This window comes from Gopherus flavomarginatus, chromosome 5 (assembly GCF_025201925.1).
Source record: "Gopherus flavomarginatus isolate rGopFla2 chromosome 5, rGopFla2.mat.asm, whole genome shotgun sequence".
NCBI lineage: Eukaryota > Metazoa > Chordata > Testudines > Testudinidae > Gopherus > Gopherus flavomarginatus.
Window position 1 is genome coordinate 6,543,601 of NC_066621.1, and position 26,616 is coordinate 6,570,216.

Sequence of the window (26,616 nt, forward strand, 5' to 3'; positions counted from 1 at the left end):
GTGCTGGTGAACGAGAATCAGACTCCGTAACTCCCTCTTGGCCGTGGGTCGACTGTCCCCCTGGAAAGAAGGGGCTCTCGCATGACCAGTTGCCACAAATGGGTAACAAAAGACACACGGACAGGCCCGGATGACGCAGACAGCAAACGCCCTCCCGCCTGGTGGGAGAGCTCTCCGTTTATTAAATTGGCACATCCAGCCTACATGGGCGGGCAGCGCCATCACGTGGCAACACACCAGAGAGACGGGCACAATGCACCCTTCACAAACAGAACACAATATACAGCAGGACACTGCCCCACCCCAGCTGCACACCCCGCATCCAACACCACGAGGACACACAAAGACAGGGGAGGGATGACCCTTCCCATGGCCCGGCCTCCCTGCCCTACCCAGATCCTTCTGGAGAAAGTATAAAACCACAGTTAGAAATTAAACAAAAGCACAGCTGGGGGGAACGATCACAGGGGCCTGTATGAGACCCTTTCCAAGCCTCTTCCCCTACCCCAGAAACCAAGTCAGACTGGAGGCCGCTCCTTGCTTGCATGGCAGAGGTAGAAAGGCACAGGTAGGGGGTGAGTAATGTGTGACAATCTTACTGGCTAGGAGGGAGAATACGGGACTGGGTGGGTAAGCTGAGCACCAAGATATTTTGGGAGGGGACGGAATATGGGACTGGGGAGGGAGCTGGAATAGACTGGGGGGATAGAGGATGGTGGGGAGGCTAGAGCAGGGAATCTCAAGGCTGGGGGGAGATCTGTGCGATTAACAGGATTTTCAGTTTACTGGTGGTTCAAAAAAACCCAAAAATTTAGAAACCAAAAAATTCTGGCAACTCAAAGAAAAAAGATTATTTCAAGTTAAGAGCATTTTAAACATTTGTAAAAAAAGAAAAGAAAAGAAAAGAAAATGGAAAGCAATTTTGAAGCAAAAAGGCATTGTTTGCCTTGTAAAAAAAATCAAAATGTTTCATTTTTTAGTGTTTTTTCCCCCTTTTGCCCAAAACAAGCCAGCAAAGTGGACACAAAATGTTGTGATTTCTGAATTTTTCACTGAAAAATGTTTTAAATGAAAATTTCCCCCAGTTCTAGTTTGGGGGTAGGATTTCCCCCCTCCCCCCATCATTAGAGAGTGCTTGGGAAATACAGAAAAGGGGGGGCCTTGGGGCACTGGCACCCTGGGGGATAAAAGGGATGCTCAGGACAGGATGATCTCAGCCCCTCACTAAGGGAGGGGTTGCTGTGGCAATGAAGGGGGTTTCCAGGCAGTTTGGGACAGGATCAGCTCCTCAGGCACCCCAGTGAGGGGGCTGCTCTGAACTCTCCGGGGCAGTGTGAACAGGCCTTGTGAAGCCTCTGGGTTTCCCCTCCGAACCCCATCTGCAGCCAATCGCAACTCCTATCCCTCCCCATTCCTGCCTCACCTGCCCCCACCCAGCCACATCACCTGCCCCCCCACCTCCTCTGCATCTTGCCCACAGGGACTTCACAAGGGCTGCAAGGGAAAAATCCTCAAGCCAGGAAAGCCCAAGGAGCCAAAGACCTAAGCAACCAGACAGGAGAGGGTCAGGATCCCAGCAGGGAGCCATCTCACCCACCCCTTCCCCAGCTCACAACAGGGATGGGACCTGGGGCATAGCCCATGGGACCCACCTCCCTCACTAGCTGCAAAGAGGCCACTAGGGTGGCAGCACCACAGAGGCCAATCAGGGTTATGGATGCCCTATAGATTTTGCTGGGCTCCTGTTTCCCCAACATGGGGGCTAACCCCAGGCCAGGTGTGTTTCCAAGGCCTCCCATTACTGCCAGCAAGAGGAGACTATGGATCTTGGCATGGGAGGACTCAGAACTGCCCCCATTGCGCAGAGTCACACTAATGGGAGTGTGTGTATTTGTGCCCTTTTCCCACCTTCCTGAGGGGCGTGCAGTGGCCATTTTGAAATGTGGCCAAGCCTGACTGGGCGCCTCTGTTTCAAGATGGCCGCCTAGCTTGCCTCACCCCCATGCCGTGGTGAACGGCCACTGCCAGCAGACTTGGCCTCAGGTCTAACTTAAGTACCGTTTCCTTTAAGCGTCCTAGCGCCAACGTCATCTTCAAGCGTGACATGATAGATATATGTACATATATACGACAAGCCCCCAAAACATGAGGTATATAAATTCAGATCAGTATCCGGGGGACTCCCCCATACAAACAGTTCAAAGAACCCATCTTATGGGAGGTAGGGGGGACGGGGAGGGGAGAATCAGACCTCCCTTCCCCTCATATCTCAATTCACATCCACCAGGTCTGACCAGACAGAGCCATCCCTGGGGCACGGTTCCTTCATAGGTACAAGAAGATCAGCTCACACAGTTCTGGACGGGCTGGAGTAAACTAGACTCACTGAGACAGGGAGAACCAGACTTGGTTCTGAGCCAGTACAGGAGGGATTTCTCTCTCCCACACCCCACTGGACAAAGCTGACCCAGGTGAGAAAGGATTAGGGAGAGTGGGAGGGGAAAAGGGACCCGGAGAAGACCAGGCCTGGTTCTGATCCATCCAACTATCAGATTCCTGTCCGCTGCTCTAGTACCGTTCACACAGCGGCCAGAATGAATCATTAAGGAACTGGTTCTGCTCCAGCTCACTATGGATCGGCACCAGGAGACTTGTACCCAGCTATTTCTGGTCCTGACCCAGTTTGGAACATATCAAGGAGATGGGATTTCCACCTCATTTCCGAGCAGGCAGCAGGCCTGGTTCTGACCCGATGTGGGGTGGGATCGGGGAGGCAGGCTTGGGAGGGTGAGGTGGCTTGGGAGGGGGGTATCAGACCTGCAAACAGCACATTTCCAACTCACATCGAGCCCACAACATGAAAGCAGCAGTGACATGACAACACACAACCAGTCTCCTAACTGGTTTGAATCCTTGGCATTCCCACAGGCCTTTGCAGCGGCGCCCATGCGGTGCCGGAGCTGCCTTATGGGATGGGAGCACTTCCCGCTGGGTAGTGCCCTAAGAGACAGTTCATTTTCACAGGGTTTAGCGGTTCAATTCCCCCTCCCTTCCCAGCCAAGTGCAACAAGATTAACGTAACCTTGGATGAGGGGCGGCGCCCATGTTGGGAGACCAGCCCCACAGATATGCCCATTGACGAGGCACCATGGGCCTCCTCCTCTGCTCCAACCCCAAGCCACACGTCTCAATGGTGCGACTGGTGCCCTCTGAGCGTCACAGCAGCGGGAGGAGGAGGTGGGAGAGGGTGCAGCCACCAGGGCAGGGAGGAGGAGGTGAGTGTGGGGCGCTGCCACATGGCAAAGTGCTGCTCCCGCCACAAAGGAATGCCATCTCCTCCCCTCCCCCGTTCTCAGTCCTTCTCCTGGGCCGTGCTCTCCTCCGTGATGCCCTGCACTGCCAGCTCAGCCAGCACATTGTCCAGGTAGTTGGCGTCGGGGTAGCCGTGGCCCGTGAGGTTAGAGCCAAACTCTGTCTTGTGGTGGATCTCATTCCAGATTACCGTGTCCGACTCGCCTGTGGTGCTGGAGGTACCGATGGCGAAGATCAGGCGGCGGTCCCAGGCCACCAGCAGCAGCTTCAGCACCTGGGGGCGTGCAGGAGGGAAAGGGTTAATACACAAGCAGCTGAGAGCCCACCCCAAGACAGGCTGGAGTTTGCACACAGCCTCTCTCAACCTTGAGTGGTGCGATTCATCCCATTGTGTCGTTAACTCTGAAACATAATGATGATCGATACCATAATAATGCTGTTGACTATTTCACAGCTGATCATCCAGCTGATGTGCTTATCCCCAACACCACCAACCTGGCTTCCCAACCAAAACCTCCAGCTGCCTCCCATGACAGATTTTGCAAGGCACCGAGGTTTCCATACAAAATGCAGCAACATGTTATGATCAGCAAATTCTGAGGCCGCACAAAACAAACATGAGTTTATTTCCCTATCAAAATTCAATAAAAAACTCCATGGTTCAATTTTGAGGTTTGTTTTTTAAATGTCTGCAACTGAAGTATCTGGTCTCTTGCACACAGAGTGCTGCTCGATTTAGGTCTAGCTCGCTGTGGCATATATGAACCCACAGCCTCTGAAAAGGCCTTGATCATCCCTTAGAGATGTCACTGAAATGGTGGGCTCCTGGCATCTTTGATCTTTTGCAGGAGACCAAGTGAAAGGAGGTGGTACATCCCAGGGCTGAAAGCTCATCTCCTATGAGGAGCTTGTGCCAGGCTACGATCCCCATCATCATTCAAAGACCCCCAGGCTAGTCAAGAAACCCTGCATCTCCTGCAGATTTCCCTCCCTCATCGGCTCTCCAATGAGGAGGGGGCAGCCTGTGACAGCCCCTTCTCTCAGCTCCACAGGACAATAACCACAGTCTGCAGGGATGCTCTGTCCCCGCTCTGGGTCTGGAGAACATTTTCTATCTGGGATGTTAGGGGTGTGTGGCTCTTCCTTTGACTATTGTCCCTCCTCAAACCAGCTGCTCAATTGGATAAAGCTCACCTCACCCCACCCTAATGAACCATTGACTGAACGCACAGCCCCCTCCCTCCCCGCCAAGGCCGAATGTCCTGGTTTTGGGGGAGACAGGCCAGGGTCTAAGTTCCCTCTGAACTGCACAGCTGCACAGCAGCTTATTAAGCACTGTGTGGTGCTCAGGGCTGCGGCGGGGAGAGATGCTCCCCCTCCCCCAGTCCTGGACCTGCTGCAGTCAGGGGGGAGAGGCGCCCCTGCCCCAGCCCCAACCCAGCCCAGCCCTGGAGCTTCTGTGGTGGGGAGAGGCACCTCTCCCCAGCTACCCTCCCAGCCCAGGTGCTGCTGCGGGGAGAAAGAGCTGGTGGGAGTCCTCTCTCCCCGCTGTACTCCTGGGGCACCCTGCACCCCAAACCCTTCACCTCTGGCCCCACCCTAGTGCCCACACCCCAACCCCACTGCCCCAATCCTGAGCCCCTCATCCCCCAGCCCCTCCCCAGAGCCAGCACCCCCAGTCAGAGCCAACACCCCTCACAGCCCTCAACCCTCTGCCCCAGCCCTGAGTCCCTTATCCCCAGCCCCAACCCAGAGCCCGCACCCCCAACCATCTGCCCCAGCCCTGAACCCCCTCCCACACTCCAAACCCCTTGGCCCCACACCCACGAATTTTGTTATGTGCATCAATATGAAGATGATGTGTTACACATCGCCTCCATATTGGCACACATAACAAAATTCATTCCGCACATTGGTGGGAAAAATTAGAGGGAACCGTGGCAGGACATCCCTCACCTTTCGGCCCTTCTCGCTGTCCGGGAGGTAGCAGTGTCGAGGGAATCCGCGGGCTGTGAAGCTTTTTCCGGGGTTTGGGTGCTCTGGTCCCTGGGCAGAGGGAGAGAGAGAAATGGCATCCTTTGGGATCTTGAGAGGTTGCTTAAACTCTGTCTAACCTTGAGTCATCACAGCACCCCCAGCTGCAGGGCTACAAACTGCAGGGCCTTCCAGTGCCCCCGTCACCCACTGCTGGATCTGCTACAAACCGCCCCTGCCGGGAGAGGAGGGTGCCCAGAAAGGGGGCCCGGGCCCTGCAGAGAGACATTCCCCCGAGCTCCCCACTCAGCCTTCCTGGCTGGCAACACTTCCAAACACGGCTGCTTCTAGCGCACACGCCATCACCAAGCACAAGATAGCTGCCGTGCCAGCGCGATTGTCCCCTCCAGAAACCAGGTCATAACCAGAGACATCCCTTGGGGTATGGAGTTATCGCAGAGATCTCTCCACGGCTGCACCAAGGCAGCTGCATGCATCAATACAGCAACTTCTCTCACAAGAGGCGCCCTCCACACCCGTCCACACACAAGAGGACTCCTGAAAACACCTGAGGAACAAAGACTGAACTGGGGGAAGTGCTGGACCCAGGCTAAAGGGATTTCTAGCCTGTGCAGGAAAACCTGGGGATTCCAAGCTGCAAAGAAAGTATAGCTTGTGCCCTAAGAATCTGCAGCCTGCTTGTACCATCCATCACAGTGAGAGACTGTTAATTCAAATCCTATCTTTCTAGTAGGTTGAGCTTAGTCTGCATTTTTGTTTATTCACTAGGTTATCTGCTATCACTTATAACGACTTAAAATCTATCTTCTGTAATTAATAAACTTATTTTATGTTTTAATCTAAACCAGTAAGTTTGGAGTGAGTGTTTGGGAATCTTAGCTCAGGAAGCTGTTCCATTTCCTCTCCACATTGAGGGAGGGGGGACCCTATGAGCTTACAGTGGAAGATGGTATAATTTGGGGTTTATACTCCTCTGGGGTTGTTCCTAGGCTGGGAAGCTGGTGGTTATTTTGGCTGTAGCCTCTCTATTGTTGGTTCATGCAGCGGCTGGTCAGAGAGCCTGCATGTAACTGCAGCTGGGTGTGTCCCTACTTGTGTGAATGCTGGAGGAGGTGTAGGACCGGGAGCAGGTCTGCCATTTGTCACAGCGGCACAGTGTGAGAGGGAGCCCCGGCTGGCAGGTCAGAGGGCTCAGGGGTACCAAAGTTCCACGTGGCACCCCGGGGGGAACCCGTCACAGCAGCTAAACAGATGACGTGCTTCAGACCATTCCAGGCTGAGCTTACCTCCCTGTCTGAGCATTGTCTGTTGTCTTCTTCACAATACAGATCTATTTGCATACATAACCAAGATGCTAATCAAGTAAGGAAATATACGCAAGTACTGATGACAGACTGTCAGAGTATATCTGGCGGGGAGGGGGAAGAGGTACCCCCAGCGTTCTTTACTGAGGACACAAGTGTGACTTGCCTCATGGGAAAAGGATCACAGCCAGGCCTGGCTGAAAAACACTGACAAAGCTTTGAGGGGAGCTTTAGCTGACTCAGTCTAGGTTACTGAACACACGTTATGATTTTACTTTAGATGTAACCTTTTGTTTCCAAAATTTCTACTTGCTTTCATTTGAATCTCCGTGCCTATACTGGAATTGGAAAAGGTACAGAAAAGGGCAACAAAAATTATTAGGGGCATGGAACAGCTTCCACATGAGGAGAGATTAACAAGACAGACTTTTCAGCTTGGAAAAAAAGACAACTAAGGGGGGATATGATGGAGGTCTATAAAATCATGACTGGTGTGAAGAAAGTAAGTAAGTGTTATTTACTACTTGTCATAACACAAGAACTAGGGGTCACCAAATGAAATTAATAGGCAGCAAGCAGGTTTAAAACAAACAATAGGAAGTATTTTTTCACACAACGCAGTCAACCTGTGAAACTCTTTGCTAGAAGATGTTCTGAAGGCCAAGACTATAACAGGGTTCAAAAAAGAACTAGATAAATTCATGGAGGATAGATCTATCAATGGCTATAAGCCAGGATTGGTAGGGATAGTGTCTGTGGCCTCTGTTTGCCAGAAGCTGGGAATGGGCGACAGGGGATGGATCTCTTGATGATTACCTGTTGTTCATTCCCTCTGGGACACCTGGCATTGGCCACTGTTGGAAGACAGGATACTGGGCTAGATGGACCATTGGTCAGACCCAGTATGGCCATTCTTATGCCTTGTTAAATAAACTTTGGCTTGTTTTCATGACACACTTGTCTCAGCGCTGTGTGTTTCATGGAGCCATTACCGGAGATGGATCTGGTAAACTGGGAGCAGCGAATCTGTGAATTTTGTGAGAGTCCAGTGGAGCAGGGGCTGGATGCTTCAGGGAGATGCTTAGAGGGTTCAAGGTTGGCGTGTTCACTATGCCATTGAGTGACGGGGGGCTGGCGAGGCCTAGTGGGGATTGTGTGTGTTGCCCGTGGAGGGCGGGAGCTGATCCCTGGCAGGCATAGACAAGGTTTCCTCACACTAAGGGCAGGTGGTAGCAAAGTGCCTCCTGACCCCAGGTAACTCTGGGAAGCGTCACACACACACCTTCCCTCCTGTAGAGCTGGGGTCTCACCTGGATCCCCGGCGGGATGTTGTAGATGATCCGAATGGTTTTACACTCAGGGTGCCCAGGCAGCGAGTGAGGGATGAGGTGATATTCCATCTTCCCGGGGGGCTGAGTCCCAGTCTTCACCCCATATATGGTTTTGCAGGTTGGACATTGCAAGCTCCCATCCTGAGAAAGGAGCAAGGAAGGAAGAAAGGAGAGTAAGAAACCAAATCAAATCCTTCACTTTTACTGTTGTCAGACTCACCTTCCTCCAATTCTCCCACACACCCCTCTACTGAACCACACACGCTCCCCCAACACCTTGATTAGGAAGCAGTATATGATCAAAAATGGTTTTTCCCATAAACTGGTTGAGAATGAAACGTTCTTTGTTTCTTTCAAAAACTTTTATGGAATTTTTTCAGGTTTTTTGACTAAACAATTTCTTTTTCTCCCCCATTTAATTTAAAACCGAAAAGTTTCGTTCTGAGTTTCGTGTTTCTTCCTTACGCCTTTCGCTCCCTTTTCTCAGTGGGGGAGAAAACACCCAAAAATGGAAATGAAAATGAAGCAAAAAAATTTTGATTCTCCAAAAAATTTCAAACCAAACAAAAGTTTGTGTTTGGTTTGAAAAACCATTTTTCCATCAGAAAAACTTCAACCTTCCCTAGAATACATTGAACGCATCTTCTTCCCCACACAAACTGACCAATGGTCATCTGCGTGAATTGTTTTCAAGGAGAGAGAGAGAGAGAGAGAGAGAGACCTGCCCCAGTGCCCATCAGGACACTCTTCTCCAATGTGAGAGACTCAACTTCAAATCTTTTTTCTTGATCAGGCAGTGGGGAGGGAGCGGGATTGAATCCATGTCTCCCACAATCCAGGGGAGTGTCCTAACTCCTGGGAAAAAGCTTTTAAGGGAGGTGGCACCTATGCTTCCTTCTCCGGCCATTTTGTGACTCTAGATTAGTGGTTTTCAATCTTTCCAGACTATTGTACCCCTTTCTGGAGGCTGATTTGTCTTATGTACCCCAAGTTTCACCTCACTTGAAAAATACTTGCTTACAAAATCAGACATAAAAATACAAAAGTGTCAGAGCACACTACTACAGACAAATTGCTGACTTTTTCATCTTTACCTTTAATTATACAATAAATCAATTGGGATATAAATATTGTACTTACAATTCAGTATATAGTATATGGAGCAGTATAAACAAGTCCCTGTATGAAATTTAGTTTGTACTGACTTCACAAGTGCTTTTAATGCAGCCTATTGTAAAACTAGGCAAATATCTAGATGAGCTGATGTAGCCCTTGGAAGACCTCTGCAAACCCCCAGGGATACGTGAACCCCTGGTTGAGTACCACTGCTCTAGACCTTTAAAAATGCACAGAAACAAAATGTTTTGGTGTTGCTAAAACACTTCAGTTGACCCAAACCAAATGGTTTTGATGTGGCAAAAATTTTCAGAATTTTCAAATTCAGCTTGACCCAAACCATTTTTTAATTTTTATTTTTCAGAACTAACTAACTAACTAAATAAAATAAAAAAATTCAATGATTCACCCCGCTCTACTCACAATACCTTCTGTAGTACAGATGGGGAAACTGAGGCACAGAGAGGGACCAGTTGAATTTCAGCTGTCATGCTCCCATTCTCTTCTATGGGCTGGGCTCCTCCGCTGAACTTCAACTCCCATGATGCATCGTGGCTGTATACCCATCCTGATGCAACCGCCTCCCCATACCAAGACAAGAAGACCATGATGCAACAGGGGAGATGTAGTCTAACCAGGAGCGCCGCCAGCTTTTTTGTCACTCTAGGCAGTTAAAAGTTCTACCCCTAAAATGCCACCCTCAACAGAAACGGCGGAAGGTCTGGCCGCGGCGGTCACCGCCCCCCGAATGTTAGCGCCCTAGACAGCCACCTAGGTCGCCTAACGGGTTGCGCCGGCCCTGAATCTAACCAGGCAGCCTGGGCAGTAGAGGAGAATGCCGTCATAAGGCACCCACAAAGTAACTCCCAGGAGACACCACAGCTTACTTTCCAAACGGAAATATTTTGATTGTAGCCAAGATATTCTAGCTTTAGATTTTTTTTGCCGAAAACTCAAAAATTCTCCGGCAGGTGAGGGGACATTTTCCAACCATATCTGCACATCAGCAACAGTCTCATGACTCCCCACCTGTATCTCTAACCACTGCCTCACACACAGCACATGAAGGGCAGCAGACCAGATAAACTTTGCAGCACAGACATGTGTCTTAATGAAACAGGATAAAATCATGGGAAAGCTGTGTAAAATTCAGTGACGCTTTAAGGGAAGAGAATGGAAGAGGCCTTCTGGGGCAGGGATGGCCAGATAGAAGGAAGACCCACTCTGAGAATGGTTTCTGCTTGATTCAAGTTTACAGAGACAGCCAAACATTCGAAAAGAGTCAGTCAGTGCTCACTGCAAAATAACTAAGCAAAGCCCTCCTGTCCCACAGAGCCAATGGGAGACACCAGGAGAAATGGCAGAGAGAAGCCTGGGCTCTTACAGCCTATCAAGCAGGAGGATTCAGCCCCAGGCAAGCGATCCGATTGGCTCAGCGTCCAACCTCATGTACAACCTCTGTTCTATGCTAGGACCCAGTTCTCGCTGGGGCCCCCTAGTAGCAGCTGGCCGAGCACACGCTCACCTCTCCCAGGGCCCACCACGCACCTTGTTGCCGTTGTTGTACATGGCGACCAGGCAGTGGAGGTGGTAGATGTGGCCACACTTGGACAGCTTCCCCACTAGGTCGGGCTTGACAGCTGGCTGGGGCCCCTTGTAGCCAGACGGGGTGGAGAGGCGCTCCATGCAGATGGTGCAGTCCTTCGGGTGTGGGGGGGGGGGGAGGCAGCAGCAGTGAGAGGAGGCGGCAGTGAGAGGAGAAAATCGAGTCAGACGGAGACACGGACCTGGTCTGAATCCAGCCCAGGCTCGGACTGATTGAGCATGCAGGCCAAAGTATATGAGCCAAGTGTGGAGGGGAGAGGAGTGCATGTCTCAGCCCAGGTCCCACTAGGCAAGAACTACCACCACGCAGGTTCAGTGGGGAGGCGAGGCTAACCAGGAAACAGAGCCCGTCACCAGGGTGGGGTCAGGGCCCATTGGCGGGGGAAGCCAGAGTTGGCCTTGCTCTGCGGAAGGACAGGCAGATGTGAGCTCTAGGGATACCAGCCTAGCCCTGTTGACGGCATGAGGATCCCCTTCCAGAACACACACTGACAGCCAGAAGCAAGCAGCTACGAAACACCCCAAGTGCAACTCCACCACATGCTTACACCCACCCAGACAACATGCACACAGCATGCAACTCCTACACCTCACATACAGCGTGAGCAACCTTTCCTCACAACTCACCCAAAAGGGCATGTTTGCATGGCACAATAACCAACCCCGAGACTGTGCGATCCTGGTGCAGACGTGGCTCTGGTCTCGCTGTAGGTGGCGTAGTGGGGGTGTGTGTGTTTTTGACCAGCTCATTGAGGTCACAGTTACCTGTGCCTTGTCTTCTCCAGCACTATACAGCCAGAGTGCTAATGCACTACAGGGACTTTTGGCAGTGAAGACCTAGCCCAAGACAGACAGACAGATGGCAACCTGACACATCGTGCTCTCACCTCATCCGGAGGATGACGCACTTTCTGCAGGTATTTCTTCAGCACTTCCTCTGGGGTTTTACCTGCAGCACATTGGAGCAAGAGTTACAACTGCCCTGAAGGGGTCTGTGGAGACACGAGGCACCCTAGGAAAGCGGTGCTATGGAGCAGGGAGGGATGGATGGGGACAGAGCCTGTAGGGAGGGGAAGATGTGCAGTGGGGCTGAGGTGAATGGCACCAGATGGGAAGGACTTTCCCTGATGGGGAGATTGGCAGGACATGGGGACAGGAAGGGGCTCCTGCCAGCGGCGTGCGGATGCCCCGAGGCTCTGGGTGAGGGCTCACGCTCACCTTTCTGGGCCTGCTTTTTGGTGGTCTTGCGGCAGGTGTTGGCCACGCCCGGGATGGATTTGATCTCACTCTTGCTGACGGGTGGGGGGTGCAGCACCAGCTTGGGGGGGCGGGTGAGGCAGACGGGAAGCCCCGCCGCGCTCATGAGGATCCCTGTGATCCCTGGCAGAGAGAGATGGGGAAAGGCCCTGAGAAGCCAGCTCCGATAAACCCCAGGCACCCTCCCACAAGCGCTTCTGGCCAGCGGCCCAAAGCCACACCCTGCCTCTAACAGGCCCAGACCCACCCCGTGAATCCCCTGCACCCCAGCACTCTCATAGAGCAGACACCCCAACCCCATTCGCTCCTAAACAGCAGCCTATGAGTCCTCTCTCCTGCTGCCATACGAAGCACAAGAACCCCCCATCCTGCCCTCTAATGGTGCTCTCTATCCCCTACCTAGAACAGGGACCCTCCCCACCCACCCCTTACAACGAAGGGGCCAGTATCGCTCTGTCTCCACTCCTCTGGGGTACAGGCTTGTCCAATATCCCCCATACACTACTACACAGGTGCTGCCCAAAGCCCACTCCCCACACCAGCCCCAGAAGTGTGGGTCTGCCCCCTTCCCCTGGAGGTCTTTGTTGCTCAGTCATGCTAGGCTGGCCTGACCGGTTGGCTCCCTCACCTGCCAGCGCGGGGTTAACAGGGCTCGAGCCGTTGAGGTTCTTCACTGGGACGGTGGGGACCCTGAGGGGAAGGAATTGGGGGGTCAGAATTCACTGTGGGTTCATCCCCTTGGAGAAAGCCCCTGCCCCACTGATTGGTGCAATGCTTGGACCACCGGTTCCCAGAGGCTCCCCTGTCTCAGTCCATCATCCCCCACCAAGGAAGCCCTGGCCGGGGGGGGGGGGGGAGGGGGGCTAGCGAGGTGCACACAGGAGCCCTGCAAACAGAGGGGCAGCAGGAACGTCAATGGACAGTGGAGAATCCCAAAAGCAGGGGACATGGTCTGGGGCTGGGGTAGGCTGAGCCATCCGAGCACCTCTGGACAGAATGGCTCCACACAAGAGGCTCATCAAACCAGGGAGTGAATGTGGCTGGGTCCCCAAGTTTACAAGACACCCCTCACTGGAGAAGGGAGCTGACACAGCAAGGGCACATGGCACATTCCCCTTCCCAGGATGCCTTGCCCTTGCTGTGTCCTCTCCTCTCCAGGGAGGACTGCACCTTGCAGAGGACAGAAACTGTTATTGTTCACGTGACCCAACCAGACTAGCAGGTTTCGGCCCTGGCTAACATCCGCAGTTCATACACCTTGTAGGCCAACCTGGTCTGGCAGGGGCCAGCATGTGCATACGTGAGCCAGGGTGCGAACCCAATCTGGGCAGGAACATAGAGTGGGAGGGGTGAGTGTGGGTGGAGGAAGACACTCATCACTCGTTCTGGAAATAACGCCACCAGAGACAACGCCAGGCTGAGGGGAGTGTGGCACAGAGGCTAGAGATCTTTAGTCCCCACAAGGCCTTGCCCCAAAAACGTCCTTGTCCTGATGACAACTGCACTGACCCTCCAACATATTTCTAAGCTCTGTACCTAGCCCTAAAAATCACCTCAGGCAACTGCTCCACCCACCTACACATTTCAGACATGTCCATGGCAGCCTGACAGCAGCAGAAAGCTCCAGTTACACCCAGATGGTGCACAGCCCTGTTTTCCGGGGCTAGCTCTTCCGCCAGGACTGACACAGCAGGAGTACCATGGTAATCCGGGCAATGGGATTTTTATACACCCATCTCCTATACGTTTAAGAGATAATTTCTAGGGCTGGCGGGGCTGCAATCTATCAGACCTGGAACCGCAACCAAGTTCTGGGGGTGGCAATGCTGTTCTGGCCCAGACCACGGTGCCAGGACTGAATATCACAAGATCTTGGGCCGGCACCGAGTCTAACGACTGCACCATCTGAGATGGAATGATGGAGAAAGAAAGATGACGCTGCAACAAGACTTGGGGAAATATACCACTGAGAGGGGCTCTGGGCACAAGGCAGAACCCAGAGGGCAGAGGCCCCACTACACCACCCACTCTCGTATCTGGTGTTTGCTGTCAACCAGGGTGAGCCCAGGAAATTGTGCAGACTGCTGCCCGCTCATTGCCAGTGGGGTTAGCTGAGCCCACAACGGGTGTTCCTCTCTCTCCCCTCCACGCTCTGCACTTCTTGCTAGCATCCCAGTGAGGCCTGGTTTGCCCACTTTCTCCATCAATGCGTATGCCCCTGAAGGGCTAAGTGGCATTGGAGGGCCAGGAGAAGAAGTAGGGCTCCCAGGGGGCGACAATGGCAAAACAGCCCCCCACATTTTGCACGGGGAGAGGCCCGTGTCCCATTCTGCAGCCTTTGAAGGGACAAACAGCCGTGCGAGGCTGCGGAATGAGACGCAGCTCCGTGGCGAGACACAGGGGTCGGGTGGCACAACGCCAAGGCACCAGCGCGCCCGGCTGAGTCACAATGTGCCATTTCCTGGCTGGACTTTTGACACTGCTTAGGGCAGGGGGAAGCAGGGGGATCTATTTCATTCCTGGGGGTGGCACCACAGCAACGTAGGCGGGTGAGCCAGAACCGGGCACCTTCCTAGCCGGACAACAGTTGCCATAGCGACAGACCAAGGCCTAGCCAGAGAATCCTCTAATCTAGAGACATCCCACCCCCCGCGCCCCTCCTCCTTGCATCCCTTTTCTCTCCGTCTTTAGAAACTCTGCCTGAGTCTTCGAACCATTCATAGCCCCTTTTGTTCCTGCGGCCCCTTCCTCCCGCTCCCTATCATGGGAAAGTTTCCCAGAGGGTCACAGGCCCGGGCGAACGGCGACAGAAGGCCGATGGCAAAGCCAGACAAAGGGCGAGAACCACGCTAATTAAATGGCCAAGAAAGGGATTTCTGGGGAGGGGGGCGAGATGTTTTCCTCATCAGGCAGCCGCATGAAAAGCTTTCTATAGGCCTTTTGATAGCGCCTCCCTCCCCCTGCAGGGCCGAGTGAAAGAATGTCCCATAGCTTCATTAAGATTCAAAAGGGGATTGCAGGGCCTCCCCCATTTTATGGTTAAAGAGGTCTCTGGTATTTGTCGAGGGGGAAAGAGAGGGGCTGGGATGGGAAGAGGGGGATATAGAGGGGCTGGGGTGTGGGCTACAGTCACAGGGGGCTTGATTTCTTCCTTAGGGACTTTCCACCACCCTGAAGGTTTGTGCCGTACAGTTTTGGAGGCGACAAATAGTCACCACAAAGATTCTGGAGCAATGGCCCATTGAGCCCAGCTGGGGATCTGGCCCACTGACTCCACCAAAGCGATAGCTGATTTACACCAGCTGGGATCTGGACCGTGGGGTTTCCCCCACCTACGGCAGCTAAAACACAGACACTATGGATTACCCAGGCCAGTTGTTGATGAAACTCCCAGGTCTTAATGGCTGAAACGCTGGGACGCACGCCCTGCACACTTGGGCTGGAACTCACAAGGAAACTGCCAGTCTGGATCAGACCCCAGATCCAGCTAGTCCAATCTCCTGTCTCTGACAGTGGTTGACACCAGATGCTGCAGAAGAAGTTATAAGAGCCCCACAGGAGCAGACATGGTATAATCTCCCCCCACATTAGGTCTCATCCTGGTCTCTACTAGAGGCTGGCTTAACCCCTACAGCAGGAGGTTTAATATCCCCGCTACCTTTGTTAGCACTGACTATTGTAACTCTGGATATTCTTGTTAATGGTGAAAACGTCCAATTTCTTTTTGAACTTTGCTAGGTCGACGGCCTCAACAACATCCTGTGGCAGTGAGTTCCACTGGCTAATGACAAAATGTGTGGAAAAGTATTTCCTTTAATCAATTATGAATTCTCCTCCTCTCCATTTCACTGACTCACCCTTGTTCTTATGTTTTAAGACAGGGAGAACAGCAGCTCCCGATCTCCCTTCTCTAGACCACTAAGTATTTTACATATTTCCATCACGTCCCCTCTTACACAGCTCCTCTTTAAGGTAACGGTCCCAATCTTTTGCAATCTCTCTTCAAAGAAGTTTTTTTTCAGGTCCTCACCATTCACACTGCCCTTCTCTGAACCCCTCTAATTCTACAACATCCTTCTGGAGACCGGGTGACCTGTGCTGTCAATGGCATCCAGGCAAAGCCGCCCCACTGATTGATGTATCGGCACTACAATAGTCTCTGTGTTATTCTCCATCCCATTCCTTGAGCATCCTAACAGCTTTTTTGCTTTTCTGACCATAGTCGCACACCGAGCAGAGGTCTCCACTGAGCCATCTATAATGACAACTTATTCCCGAGCTAATGTGATGAATGTACAGTGCACAAGTGGTTTAAATGTTCCCCTCCAGTGTGCATTACACGGCATTTATTGACACAACTTCATTTATCATCATGTTTCCCATTCCGCAGGCTTGTCTGGGTCTCTCTGAAGTTCCTCGGAACCCTCTCTGGTCTTAACTCACCTAAATACCTTTGTGTCTTCTGCACATTTTCCTGCCCATCCTCCTTTCCAGATCACTAATATATAAAATACCACAGGATCTAGCATGGCCATTATAATCCCTCTGTTGCCTTCTGCTGGGAGGAGAACTGACCACTGGACCCTACTTTATGTTTTCTGACTCCTACCCAGGTTTTGATCTAGGCCACCACTTGGCCTCCTGTCCCATGCCAGCCTGGTGTCTCAACTGCCAAAGGCCCTTAAAGCAAAACAGCAGCAACATCAAAACGAAAGGGGATGGGACTAGATGACCTCCTGATGTCTCTTCCAACCCTGATATTCTATGAAAGTACAGACACAGCGTGAGATCGAAGCAGCGGATGCATGGTTCCAGATGGGTAGCCGTGACAGGTGGACCCATGCTATAGTGCAGGGGTTCTCAAACTGGGGGCCGGGACCCCTCAGGGGGCCGTGAGGTTATGACACTGGGGGGGGTCGTGAGCTGTCAACATCTGCCCCAAACCCCGCTTTGCCTCCAGCATTCATAATGGTGTTAAATATATAAAATGTGTTTTTAATTTATAAGGGGGGGGGGGGAAATCGCACTCAGAGGCTTGCTAGGGGTCACCAGTACAAAAGTTTGAGAGCCGCTGCTCTAGCGGCAGCACAGATGCCCACGGATGAGGCCTAGGGTGCAGGGCACCGGAAGCAAACAGCAGGACCCCTGATGCAGGCTCTCCTTTCAATGGATGTTAACTGAACACAGCTGAAAGGGTCAGCGGGGCAACCCTTGGAGCTCACTCCCAGAGTGGGAACTGAATAGGTTACCCCCCATGCACAGTCCTGCCAACAGCCACCAGGGAGTTTGGTCTCCATAGCCCACTTCATTGACTCTTGGCTAAGAGGCCGATTAGCACCAGCTATTAGAGGGCAGGTGATGTGCGTACCCTGGACCCCGGATGACTATGAAGGGGAACCTGGTTCGCTCGCTCACTCACCCCGACGCAATCAGCACACGGGACTGGGCGATGGCCAGGCGCTGCAGGTGGGTGCGGTTGAGGGTGTTGAGGTTGGCACGCATGGCCTTCCCATTGGCGGAAGGTGGGCTGGTGGCCGAGCTGGCCGAGCTCAGGGCTGGTGTGCTGGTCGCCTGCCTCCGGCTCACTTGGGAGGCCAGGGTCTTCAGCGAGCCGCGCGTGATGGTCATGGCATCCGGGGGCTTGAGCCCAGGTGCTGGGATGGGAGGCTTGGGGCCGCCCAATGGGGCGGAGGCTTTACGCTGCTGCTGGGGGACTGCGGCGCCAGTCCTGCCATTGGCCCCAGCCGTGACCACTGCCTTGACACTCATGACCAGAAGGCACTGGGGGCAGGTGCAGGGTGGGGTGGGGGGTGAGCTGGAAACGCCAGGGCTGGCCGGCCATGACTGGGACTTGGGCAGGGTGCCAGTGACCAGTGGGTAGACCAGGTCGAGGCGTCGGCGGATGCGGCGCTTGCGTTGGGTCTGCCGGTTGATCTGGCCCATGGTGCTGAAGTCAATGACGTAGCAGAACCCGATGGAGGTGAGGTCAATCCAGGGGTGCTGCTTCTCGTAGGCGTGCTGGATGGTGATGCCCACCTCCATGTCGTAGGGCGTCCATGAGCCGCTATCATTCTCCCACTCCCACACCACACCTTTGCCGGGCGCCGAGGAGGGGTCATAGTAACTGCGCCGCACCGGGCGGATGGTGCCTGGGGACAGCAGGGAGAAACAGAGAGATGAGAAGAGTCTGTGGGAGAAGAGAAGAGAAGAGTGCCCTACCCCACTCCCCAAGAACATCCCTGGGAAGGGACAGGCGTTACGAGCTGGGGCCCAAAGCCTCCATGGCAGGGGATGGGGGTACGAGCTGGGAGATACAACACATAACCAGCCCAAAGCAAGATGCCACAGCCTTACACTAGTGGTTCGCAACCAGGGGTACGTGTACCCCTGGGGGTTTGCAGAGGTCTGCCAGGGGGTACATCACCTCATCTAGATATTTGCCTAGTTTTACAACAGGCTATACAAAAAAACCACTAGCAAAGTCAGTACAAACTAAAATTTCATACAGACAATGATGTGTTTATACTGCTCTATATACTCTATAGTGAAATATAAGTAAGATATTTATATTCCAATTGATTTTTTTTAATGTATGGTAAAAATGAGTAAGTCAGCAATTTTTCAGTATTAGCAGGCGGTGACACTTTTGTATTTTTATGTCTGATGTTGAAAGCAAGTAGTTTTTAAGTGTGGTGAAACTTGAGAGTACGCGAGACAAATCAACTCCTGAAAGGAGTACAGTTGTCTGGAAAGGCTGAGAGGCACTGCCTTAGACTGTAATTGAAATTGATGGAAATCAAGCACCTAAGCACCTTTAGGGATCTGGACTTCAGTTCTTAGGGGCAAAGACTGTTTCTTGCACTTCAAACAAAGTTGCATCAGCTTAAGGGGAACGGCTGATTTTATACCAGTTTATTTATCAGCACAACTGTGCATGTGGACTCTCTTCCATCAGGCCTTGTCTCCACTAGATTCATAGATTCCAAGACCAGAAAGGACCACTGTGATCATCTTGTATGACTTCCTGTCTAACACAGCTCAGAGCCTTGCCCTGAAACAATTTCCAGAGCAGAACTTTTAATGACCAATGATGGAGAATCCCCCATGAGCCTTTCTAAATTGTTCGACCAGTTCTTTAGCCTCACCGTTACAAAGTAAAGTGTTTGCAGGTATAGAGATCCTGGCAAATGCTCCTACTGGAGACAGCTGATTCTGGCAAGAGTTCCTCTGCTGGCATAGTTTATACCTGTTCTCTGAACAAAACCAGCAAAAGGACTTTTTTTTGCCAGTGTCACTTCATCTACACTGGAGCTTTTAACAGCACAGTTATGTTGACTAGAGGTGTGATTTCCCCCTCCCCTCCCCACTCCTAATCAACATAGCTATGCCAGCAAATATTCTAAGTGCAGCCCAGGCCTTAATCCATCTGGTAGTAGTTTGTCCCTCATCAGTAGATTTACAAGCACAAGCTAAACAAATATACCCAGCATTACGCTGGTACACGAGTCCATTCAGAAGTTGCACTCATCTGACTAAACAGATTTAAGTTAGACCAATGGAACTTGGGAGCATAGACAAGCTGAGGGTCTGTGCAGCACCCACCACCATGGGGCCCAATTGGAGCTAGGGCCTTTATGGGCTACAAACAATTATTTTTTTTTAACCTCTGTAAAAGACAGAAAAATTACAGTCATGGTTCCACAAATGGCCTTAACTCTGACCCCACCTCCCTCTTGGGAGTCTGCTGCTGATGTGAAGGTTACAGATACAAGGTGTATTGCAATCAACAGGGTAGAAAGGACAGCCTGAGCTTTCTGTTCCCTTGGCTTTGTTTTCCTCCCAAACATAACCACCTCCAAATGCTGTTTGCAGCAAGGACATTCGTTGAATTGGACCTGAATGCAGTTTGACACTATCTATAGCACTCAGACCCAGCCCAGCTATGCGAGTCGTAGAGGACTATATTCAGAGGTGGTTATATTGTGTAGCAGAGCCAAGCCACGGGTATCCAAGGCAGCATTATTTCTGGACTGTAGGCAGAGGGGTAAGAGCAGAGATGTCTCTGTTGACACGTGGCTGAATGGAAGGAGAGTCTATGTGTGAGCTGCTGGTCCATGGAGAGGTGGGAATGGAGGAGGAGAAGTGTATCTACATTATGGTCGTTGATAGTTTTCCCCAGCATGAATCAGAACCCAAAATTAATGCAACTCCAGTATTGGGAGAGTCTCAGTGAGCTTTAGGTCTTTGTGTGTGGGCACCCCAGAATTGGGCTGAGCCCTGGCAACTCATTTCATCCATGGCACGATGCAATGGCATTCTGTGTATTTTTGGTAATTCAAGGCCTGCAGTGCAGACTGAGAATGCGGATACAGGATAGGGGTAGAAAGGAGTGGGGAATGGGTAGAGGACAGGCATTGGTAAAAGTGCAGAGTCCAGTTAGTTTGTGGAACCTCATCTAGGCGATTCCCGAATTTCTGATGTTTTGTTGTTAAAATTGCTACAAAATTTATCTTCCCATTTTAAGAACCAGCCTCCATACGTAACCTTCACACAATTGTGCGTTGGGCAATTTCCTTCGTTTTTAAAGGAAATGTTTTACAACAATGATGCAAAAAAACTGTCACAAGCAATACACGGGAGACTACAGCCCTGCAAAGCCAAACCACGTTAGGCAATGGAACACAAGACAACACTACTCAGATCCAGTACTCCGTGGGTGCCGTCTGGACCCTTTCTGACCCAACGCTGCTCAGTTGGTGAATCTCACAAACTCTGACAGTATCGAGTTTTTAAACCCTGCTGGACTTATTATGATAGCACAAGATCTAAGACAGAGATTTCTGGGGCACATAACCACTCTGTTGTGTTTCCCCTCTTGCGCCCAGTCCCGCCGCCACCAAGGTCAGCAGCACAATTTCCACTGACTTCGACATTGCAGGATCAAACTTCTCATGAAAAAACTAACCTTTAGTCTTATATGCTACACCTCATCCAGTCACTATTGCGCCAAACAAATGTGCAGCTGCTGGACCCAGCACTTTGTGAGATAGGGCTTTCCCAAAAATAAGAAGTTTCTACAGACTTAAAAAAAACAACAACAAAAACACAGCAGTAGAACCACATCAATCCTAATGACAGATTCCCATTAGAAATCCCATCGAGGGTGGACAGCCCAAAGGTTAGGGTACCAGCCTAGGATTTAGGACACCCAAGGTCAATTCTCTGCTCCAGCACAGATTTCCTGCAAGTTCTTGGGCAAGTCCCTTAGTTTCTTTGGGCCTCAATTCCATGTCAGTAAAGCAGAAACACACACACGTGATGCGTGTGGCTAAATATTAGAGATTGTGAGGCACCTAGACACTGCAATGGTGGAAGCAGACTAGAAAACAATGAATTTTGCAGCTCAGTGTGTGAACAAAGAAAGGATAAACTGGAGTTTAACTTCATTACATCCGCTGCTCCGTAACATGCACGTAAGCATGCTGTAAAGCACAAGGAAGTCTCAGACCTGGTCCACGCACCAGGTTGGTACCACTGTAATTATTCTGGTGAGCTTCTACCCTAACGTTTAAATCAGTACAACCCCTAGTATGGTTTATACTGGTATAACTTCTGCTTCTTCCCCAATGGCAACAGCTATCACAGCATAAGCACCGGTATATAGTTAAAGTGCTACAATTTTGGGGTACAGCCCCCCACTTTGTCAGCTCCAGCACTTCATTAAATCTCCATGGGAGGTCACGCTACGATTTTTTAATTGTGCACATTAACACGGCGGGTGAAGGGAGTTCAACCGCTTCCCACCTGACTTTCCGAACTCCAAGCTTGACAAAATTCCTCAGCCAATTAGTCTGAGTTTTCAGTCAAAAATATTGACCCCATCGAGAAAGGCCATGCAATGAGACACGTGGGGGACAAAGGGGGAACTGCCGAGGAAGCAGTGGGGAGGGGTGGGGAGAGAAACCAAGCTCCGAACAGCATCTGTAATTTATTATAATCCCAGATGAGAAGGGGAAGGAGCCAGTGCCGGCATTCAGCATCTGGCAGGTCCAGTGCCATGCAGCAATCCTGTGGGAAAGTCCCCCACTCCCCTCCCCTAGCCAGAGACGTGCATCCAGCCTCCCATTCAAGAAGGGAAGAAAAGGGACAATAGCTATTCAAGGCTCAGCTGGGGTCGTGACCCCCCACATCAGAGCCCCTTAATGACCCAAAATAACAATATTCAGAACAAGCCAGCCAGAGGCAGAACAATTCCCCATTCAGCCCAGCGGCAGGGGTGGGACCGGGGGCCTCTTCTAGCCCCCACCATCCCACCCCTCCTCCCTCCATCAGAGCCCGTTTCACTATTACTCCCTGCCTTCCCCTCAGCTAGAACATGGGGAAAGAGGGGGTCCCCATTGGGAGCCCCATGTATGTAGGGGTGCCCCCACTGGAAACCGACTCCCCATCCCACCGAAGCAGATGGGGGGCCCTGCTGTCTGCAGATCTCAGACCTGTACAAAAATGGAGAGCCTCTCCTCTATCACCCCAGGGGAGATGACGGAGCTGGGAGTGGGGTGGGCTTAACTCTCTGTGCCAGGAGCACCAGCTCTCAAAGGGGCAGCTCACCTGGAGTGCTGTGGCACCCTCCCCAACCACACAGGAAATGAATAGGGATTTGAGAACAGGCACAATCACCTTCGGACCACAGCCCCCAGCCACAGACACCTGTAGCTTCTGAAGGGGCATCACACCAAGAGCAAAACCAGGACCCCATCCGGAAGGGCTGCCCACACCCTGGGTCACCGCCTCCCTCCCAGGCATCCCCCTGGGGGTCACCACCTCCCTCCCGCTCCTCTGTGCTGGCTCACTGTGTCACCTTTCTGGACAGACTGTGAACAATGGATCCCTGGCCCTTCCATCACTGCGAATGGTAGTGGTGGAGGGGGGTGTATTCTGGACAGTCTCAAGAGGAAAATCTGGCCCCAATAAACCTGGACAGATAACTTGCCTCTGTCTTCATAGTGACTGGCCCACTGAGTGGGGCGATTTCGGAAGGGCCTGGACTGAGCAGACACAGGGCCAGCGGGAAGGATGGGGAGAGGGAGCTGAGCCACGCCCCATGGGGGAGAGGAACCCAAAGGAAGAACGGTGCCAGATCACGATCCATCCCGCTCGGGAACATCCAGTGAGAGGGGCATGGTGCCCATCTTCCCCAGCATCATCTCCGGCCACACACACGCCACCACTGCGCCCTCATTTCTGGCCAGGGCCACTGATATCTCCAGTCCTGCCCCCAAATCCAGCTTATACCCTTGCATCTACAGGGCCGCACAGGGCGCTAAGCTCAGAGTGCCAGAGAGGCTAGCCGAGGAGCCAACCATCGTGGCCACATAGTAGCCCCAGCCTGCGCGGGCGGCCCTTCCTATACCAACAGCTTGATTCTGCGCCGCCCTCTCAAGCGGCATAGCTTCAGCCAAGAGGGAGCGCTTCCCTGCTTCATAACAAAGTAGGGAGGGGCTGCCATAAAGCCAGGAGCCCCTGTGCTGTCGGGGGTTCCCCATTCCAGCTGGGACCCACTCCAGCTCTGACTTTCCCCTCTGTGCCCCTGGCACTCCCCATGCTGCCATCTCTTTCCTCCACCCTCCGAGTTCCAGTCCCTTCTCACCCTGGCTCCAATACCCCCTCCCAAGTGCACTGGCCACCCACAGCCCGGTGCCAGGGTGGGCTCGCACTGCTCCACACCCTGTATGCTGGGGGCGCTGCCCCACCTGCAACCGCCTCTCGGGATGCAATGGGGATTCCCCAGCTCCGTGTGAGCTCACAGGCGCCCAGGGATTCCCAGGCAAGCCGCCTTTCCTGGGTATATTCCTGTTCTCGGAAACACCCACGCAGCCCCATCCTTCCCATTGCGAGACCGGGGGCTGCCTCCCTGCAGGGAGCCCAGCTGCAGCTGGGCTGGGAACACCAGCCTCCCAGTCTCGGAGACTGAAAAAAAAAAAAAAAAACAGGCACCAACCCTGCCACGCTTCGGGGAACTCCCCCCCAACTCTACCAGTGCCCCTTAATTCCCCCCCCCCAAGTCCCTGCTATCCCAGCCCTGGACTCCCGCCACAGCTCTGCCAATGCCCCTCAGCCCGGACAATACAGCGTAATATGGACCAGGGCGCCACAGGGCAGAAAACAGACAGAACGACCCGAGACAGGGCCGAGACACTCCGGACAGGGCGTCCCTTCCCCAGGGCGATCCTGGTCAGGCCAGGTCGAGCCGGGACCGCCCCACCCCCGGCAAAGCAGGGCGATCCGGGTCACGCTGCCCCCCCCCAACAAACTCACCGGTATCCTGGCGGAACTGGTGCATGGAGTGCAGGTCCAGTAAGTAGGGCGCCAGCCGCCGGTCCGCCTGGCCCAGCACCACGCTGCCCGCCCGCGGTCCGGCCCGGATCACCGCCTCGATGTGGTGGCTGACGGCCGGGCTGTAGGGTCTCCAGCGGCCGTGCTCGTTCAGCCATTCCCAGACCACCACGGCCGAGGCCAACAGCATGGCTCTGCCGGCCGGGGCTCAGCGCCGCATTGGCCCGCGACCTCAACAAATCGGGGTGGGGGGAGAGTCTCCGGGCTGCTTTTTTTGGAGGGGGGGATATGCAGGTCGCCCTCACTCCCCCCTCCCTGCAGCGCGCCCCCCCGGAGCTCCCCTGCAGCGCCCAGCCATTGCACCCATCCGCCAAGACCCGGCCACAGGGCGCTGCTCTGCAATGGGGTCCCGGGAGGGGGATTAGCTCGCTCTGGGTTTCTTGGGGGGGGGGGGGGTTAGTTACACCAGTTGCAGCGCCTCCGCCTCCTGCTGCTGCTTTTCGCTGCAACAAGCCCTTCTCGAAATTTCATGCTCTAGTTTTTTTCCTCCCCCCTTCTCCCCCCTTTGCACGGGATGAGCAGCAGCTCCACCCCCCTGTTGCTCTCCTGCCTCCTTGTTTTAAAGGAATCCGGGTGGCCGGGATTTCCCGGACGCAGACAGGGAAATGCAAGCCGTCACCCAGCGCGACGTCCCCTTTCCAAGGCCGGGAAGCGGAGCCCCATTGCACGGCTCAGTTGCTTCCTTCCCTCCTGCCTATTGCACCCTCCCCAAACAACTTCCTTGGGTTTTGCAGCCGGGGAATCTGAGCCGCAGCGCGAGCTCCCAGGAGCATAGCGTCTCGAGGGCCCTCGCTGCCCCCTCCCCACTCTCACCACATTACCTCATGCCCGGCCCAGCGCCAGGGCGCCACCTACTGGCCACGTAGCTGGAACTGCAGCTGCAGGGTTGGGTTGAACCATCTCACCTGAAAAGAGGGGGGATTTCACCTGGGGGGGTTAAACCATTTATCAGCACTTTGGCATAAAGAGGGGGGCGGGGGGTTCTCCCAGAAAAGGAAGCTCCAGGATCTGGGTGGGCTTGAGGGTGTCTGTGAGATTCCCCCCCCACAGCTGGGACAGTGCCCCTCCCAACCCACGGCCCCTTGCTGTCCCAGGCCTGCACCCCAGCTCTGCTCCTGCCCGTCAGTGCTAATCGGCAGCCCCCTCACTATTGCAGCCTTGTGCCCCCAACTCTGCTGCTGCCCCTCAGTCAGGGCTGGTGCAACCCATTAGGTGACCTAGGCGGTCGCCTAGGGCACTAGCATTTGGGGGGCGGCATTTTGGGTCCTTTGGCGGCGACTGGATCTTCGGCCACCTTGGTTGTCATCGGCATTTAGGCGGAGGGAGCTGGGGCGGGAAGGGGGGCGCGGGGAGGGCCACCTGCAGCAAGTAAGGGGGGGCGGCACGCAGGGGAACCCCCTGCCCTGGCTCACCTCTGATCCGCTTGCTCCCCTGAGCTCGCTGCCCCGCTCTGCTTCTCTCCCTCCCAGGCTTGCGGTGCCAAACAGCTGATTGGCACCACAAGTCTGGGAGGCAGGAGAAGTGGAGTGGCGACGGCGTGCTCTGGGAGGAGGCGGAACAGAGGTGAGCTGGGGCGGGGAGCTGGCGCACGGCTCCCCAGGCCAGGGGGAGCTGCCATGGGTTGGGGGTGTCACAGGGCAGAGGAGGGGAGCTGCTGCAGGGGGGTACCTCAGGGTGGGGGGGAGTTGCCATGGGGGGGGGTGCCTTAGGACGGGGAGGGCGGAGAGCTGCCACAGGGCTCCAGGGGACGCAAGGTGGAAGTTTTGCCTACGGTGCGAAACATCCTTACACCTGCCCTGCCCTCAATCCTAACCCACAGCCCCCTGCTATCCCAGCCCTTCCCCCCAGAGCCTGCTGGTGCCTCTCAACTCCAACCTGAGCCCCCCCTCTATCCCAGCCCTGCCCCTAGAACTCCTCAACCCCAACCTGAGCCCCTCCCACTATCCCAGCCCTGCCCCTAGAACTCCTCAATCCAAACCTGCAGCTCCCTCCCATATCCCAGCCTTGCACCCCCTCAACTCTGCTTGTGCCCCTTGATCCTGACTTGCAACCACCTGCTATCCCAGCCTGGGCCTTCCTCACATGGTTCTGCAGTTGTATGCCTAACTCAATTCTGAAATCAGACCTGTGGCTTTTTTAGCCTGGCAGGATCCCTTTTAGAAACTCCCTTAAGGAGCTCTCAGGGCTTGTTGGCTGCTTCCCAGCCAGCACTCCCCTTCCTAATAATCCTTAGAATTTGTCAACACAATCTGCTTGGTGTTTGCAGACAGAGCGCTGTGCACAGCCAGAACCGGTTTGAACAG

General features: G+C 53.5%; 1 protein-coding gene across 1 annotated transcript; it reads right to left on the bottom strand.

The window, feature by feature from the left end:
• Nucleotides 1-1,461: 1,461 nt before the first annotated feature.
• DTX4 (deltex E3 ubiquitin ligase 4) lies at nt 1,462-25,127 on the bottom strand. The gene is made up of 9 exons (XM_050957149.1): nt 24,236-25,127; nt 17,340-18,069; nt 12,549-12,610; nt 11,882-12,043; nt 11,551-11,612; nt 10,607-10,759; nt 7,922-8,083; nt 5,269-5,358; nt 1,462-3,586 (listed from the first exon to the last, which is right to left on the bottom strand). Exons 1-9 carry the CDS (start codon nt 24,441-24,443, stop codon nt 3,353-3,355), a joined length of 1,863 nt encoding a protein of 620 aa, XP_050813106.1. The 5' UTR covers nt 24,444-25,127; the 3' UTR covers nt 1,462-3,352.
• Nucleotides 25,128-26,616: the final 1,489 nt, after the last annotated feature.

What these genes read in the sequence shown, in the direction of transcription:
- DTX4 (XM_050957149.1), bottom strand. Translation starts at nt 24,443, where the DNA reads ATGCTGTTGGCCTCGGCCGTGGTGGTCTGGGAATGGCTGAACGAGCAC. An exon ending in TGCGTCATCCTCCGGATGAG is followed by an intron (nt 10,760 to 11,550) that starts GTGAGAGCACGA and finishes CCACACCCGAAG; the next exon opens with GACTGCACCATCTGCATGGA. An exon ending in ACAGCGAGAAGGGCCGAAAG is followed by an intron (nt 3,587 to 5,268) that starts GTGAGGGATGTC and finishes GCACGCCCCCAG; the next exon opens with GTGCTGAAGCTGCTGCTGGT.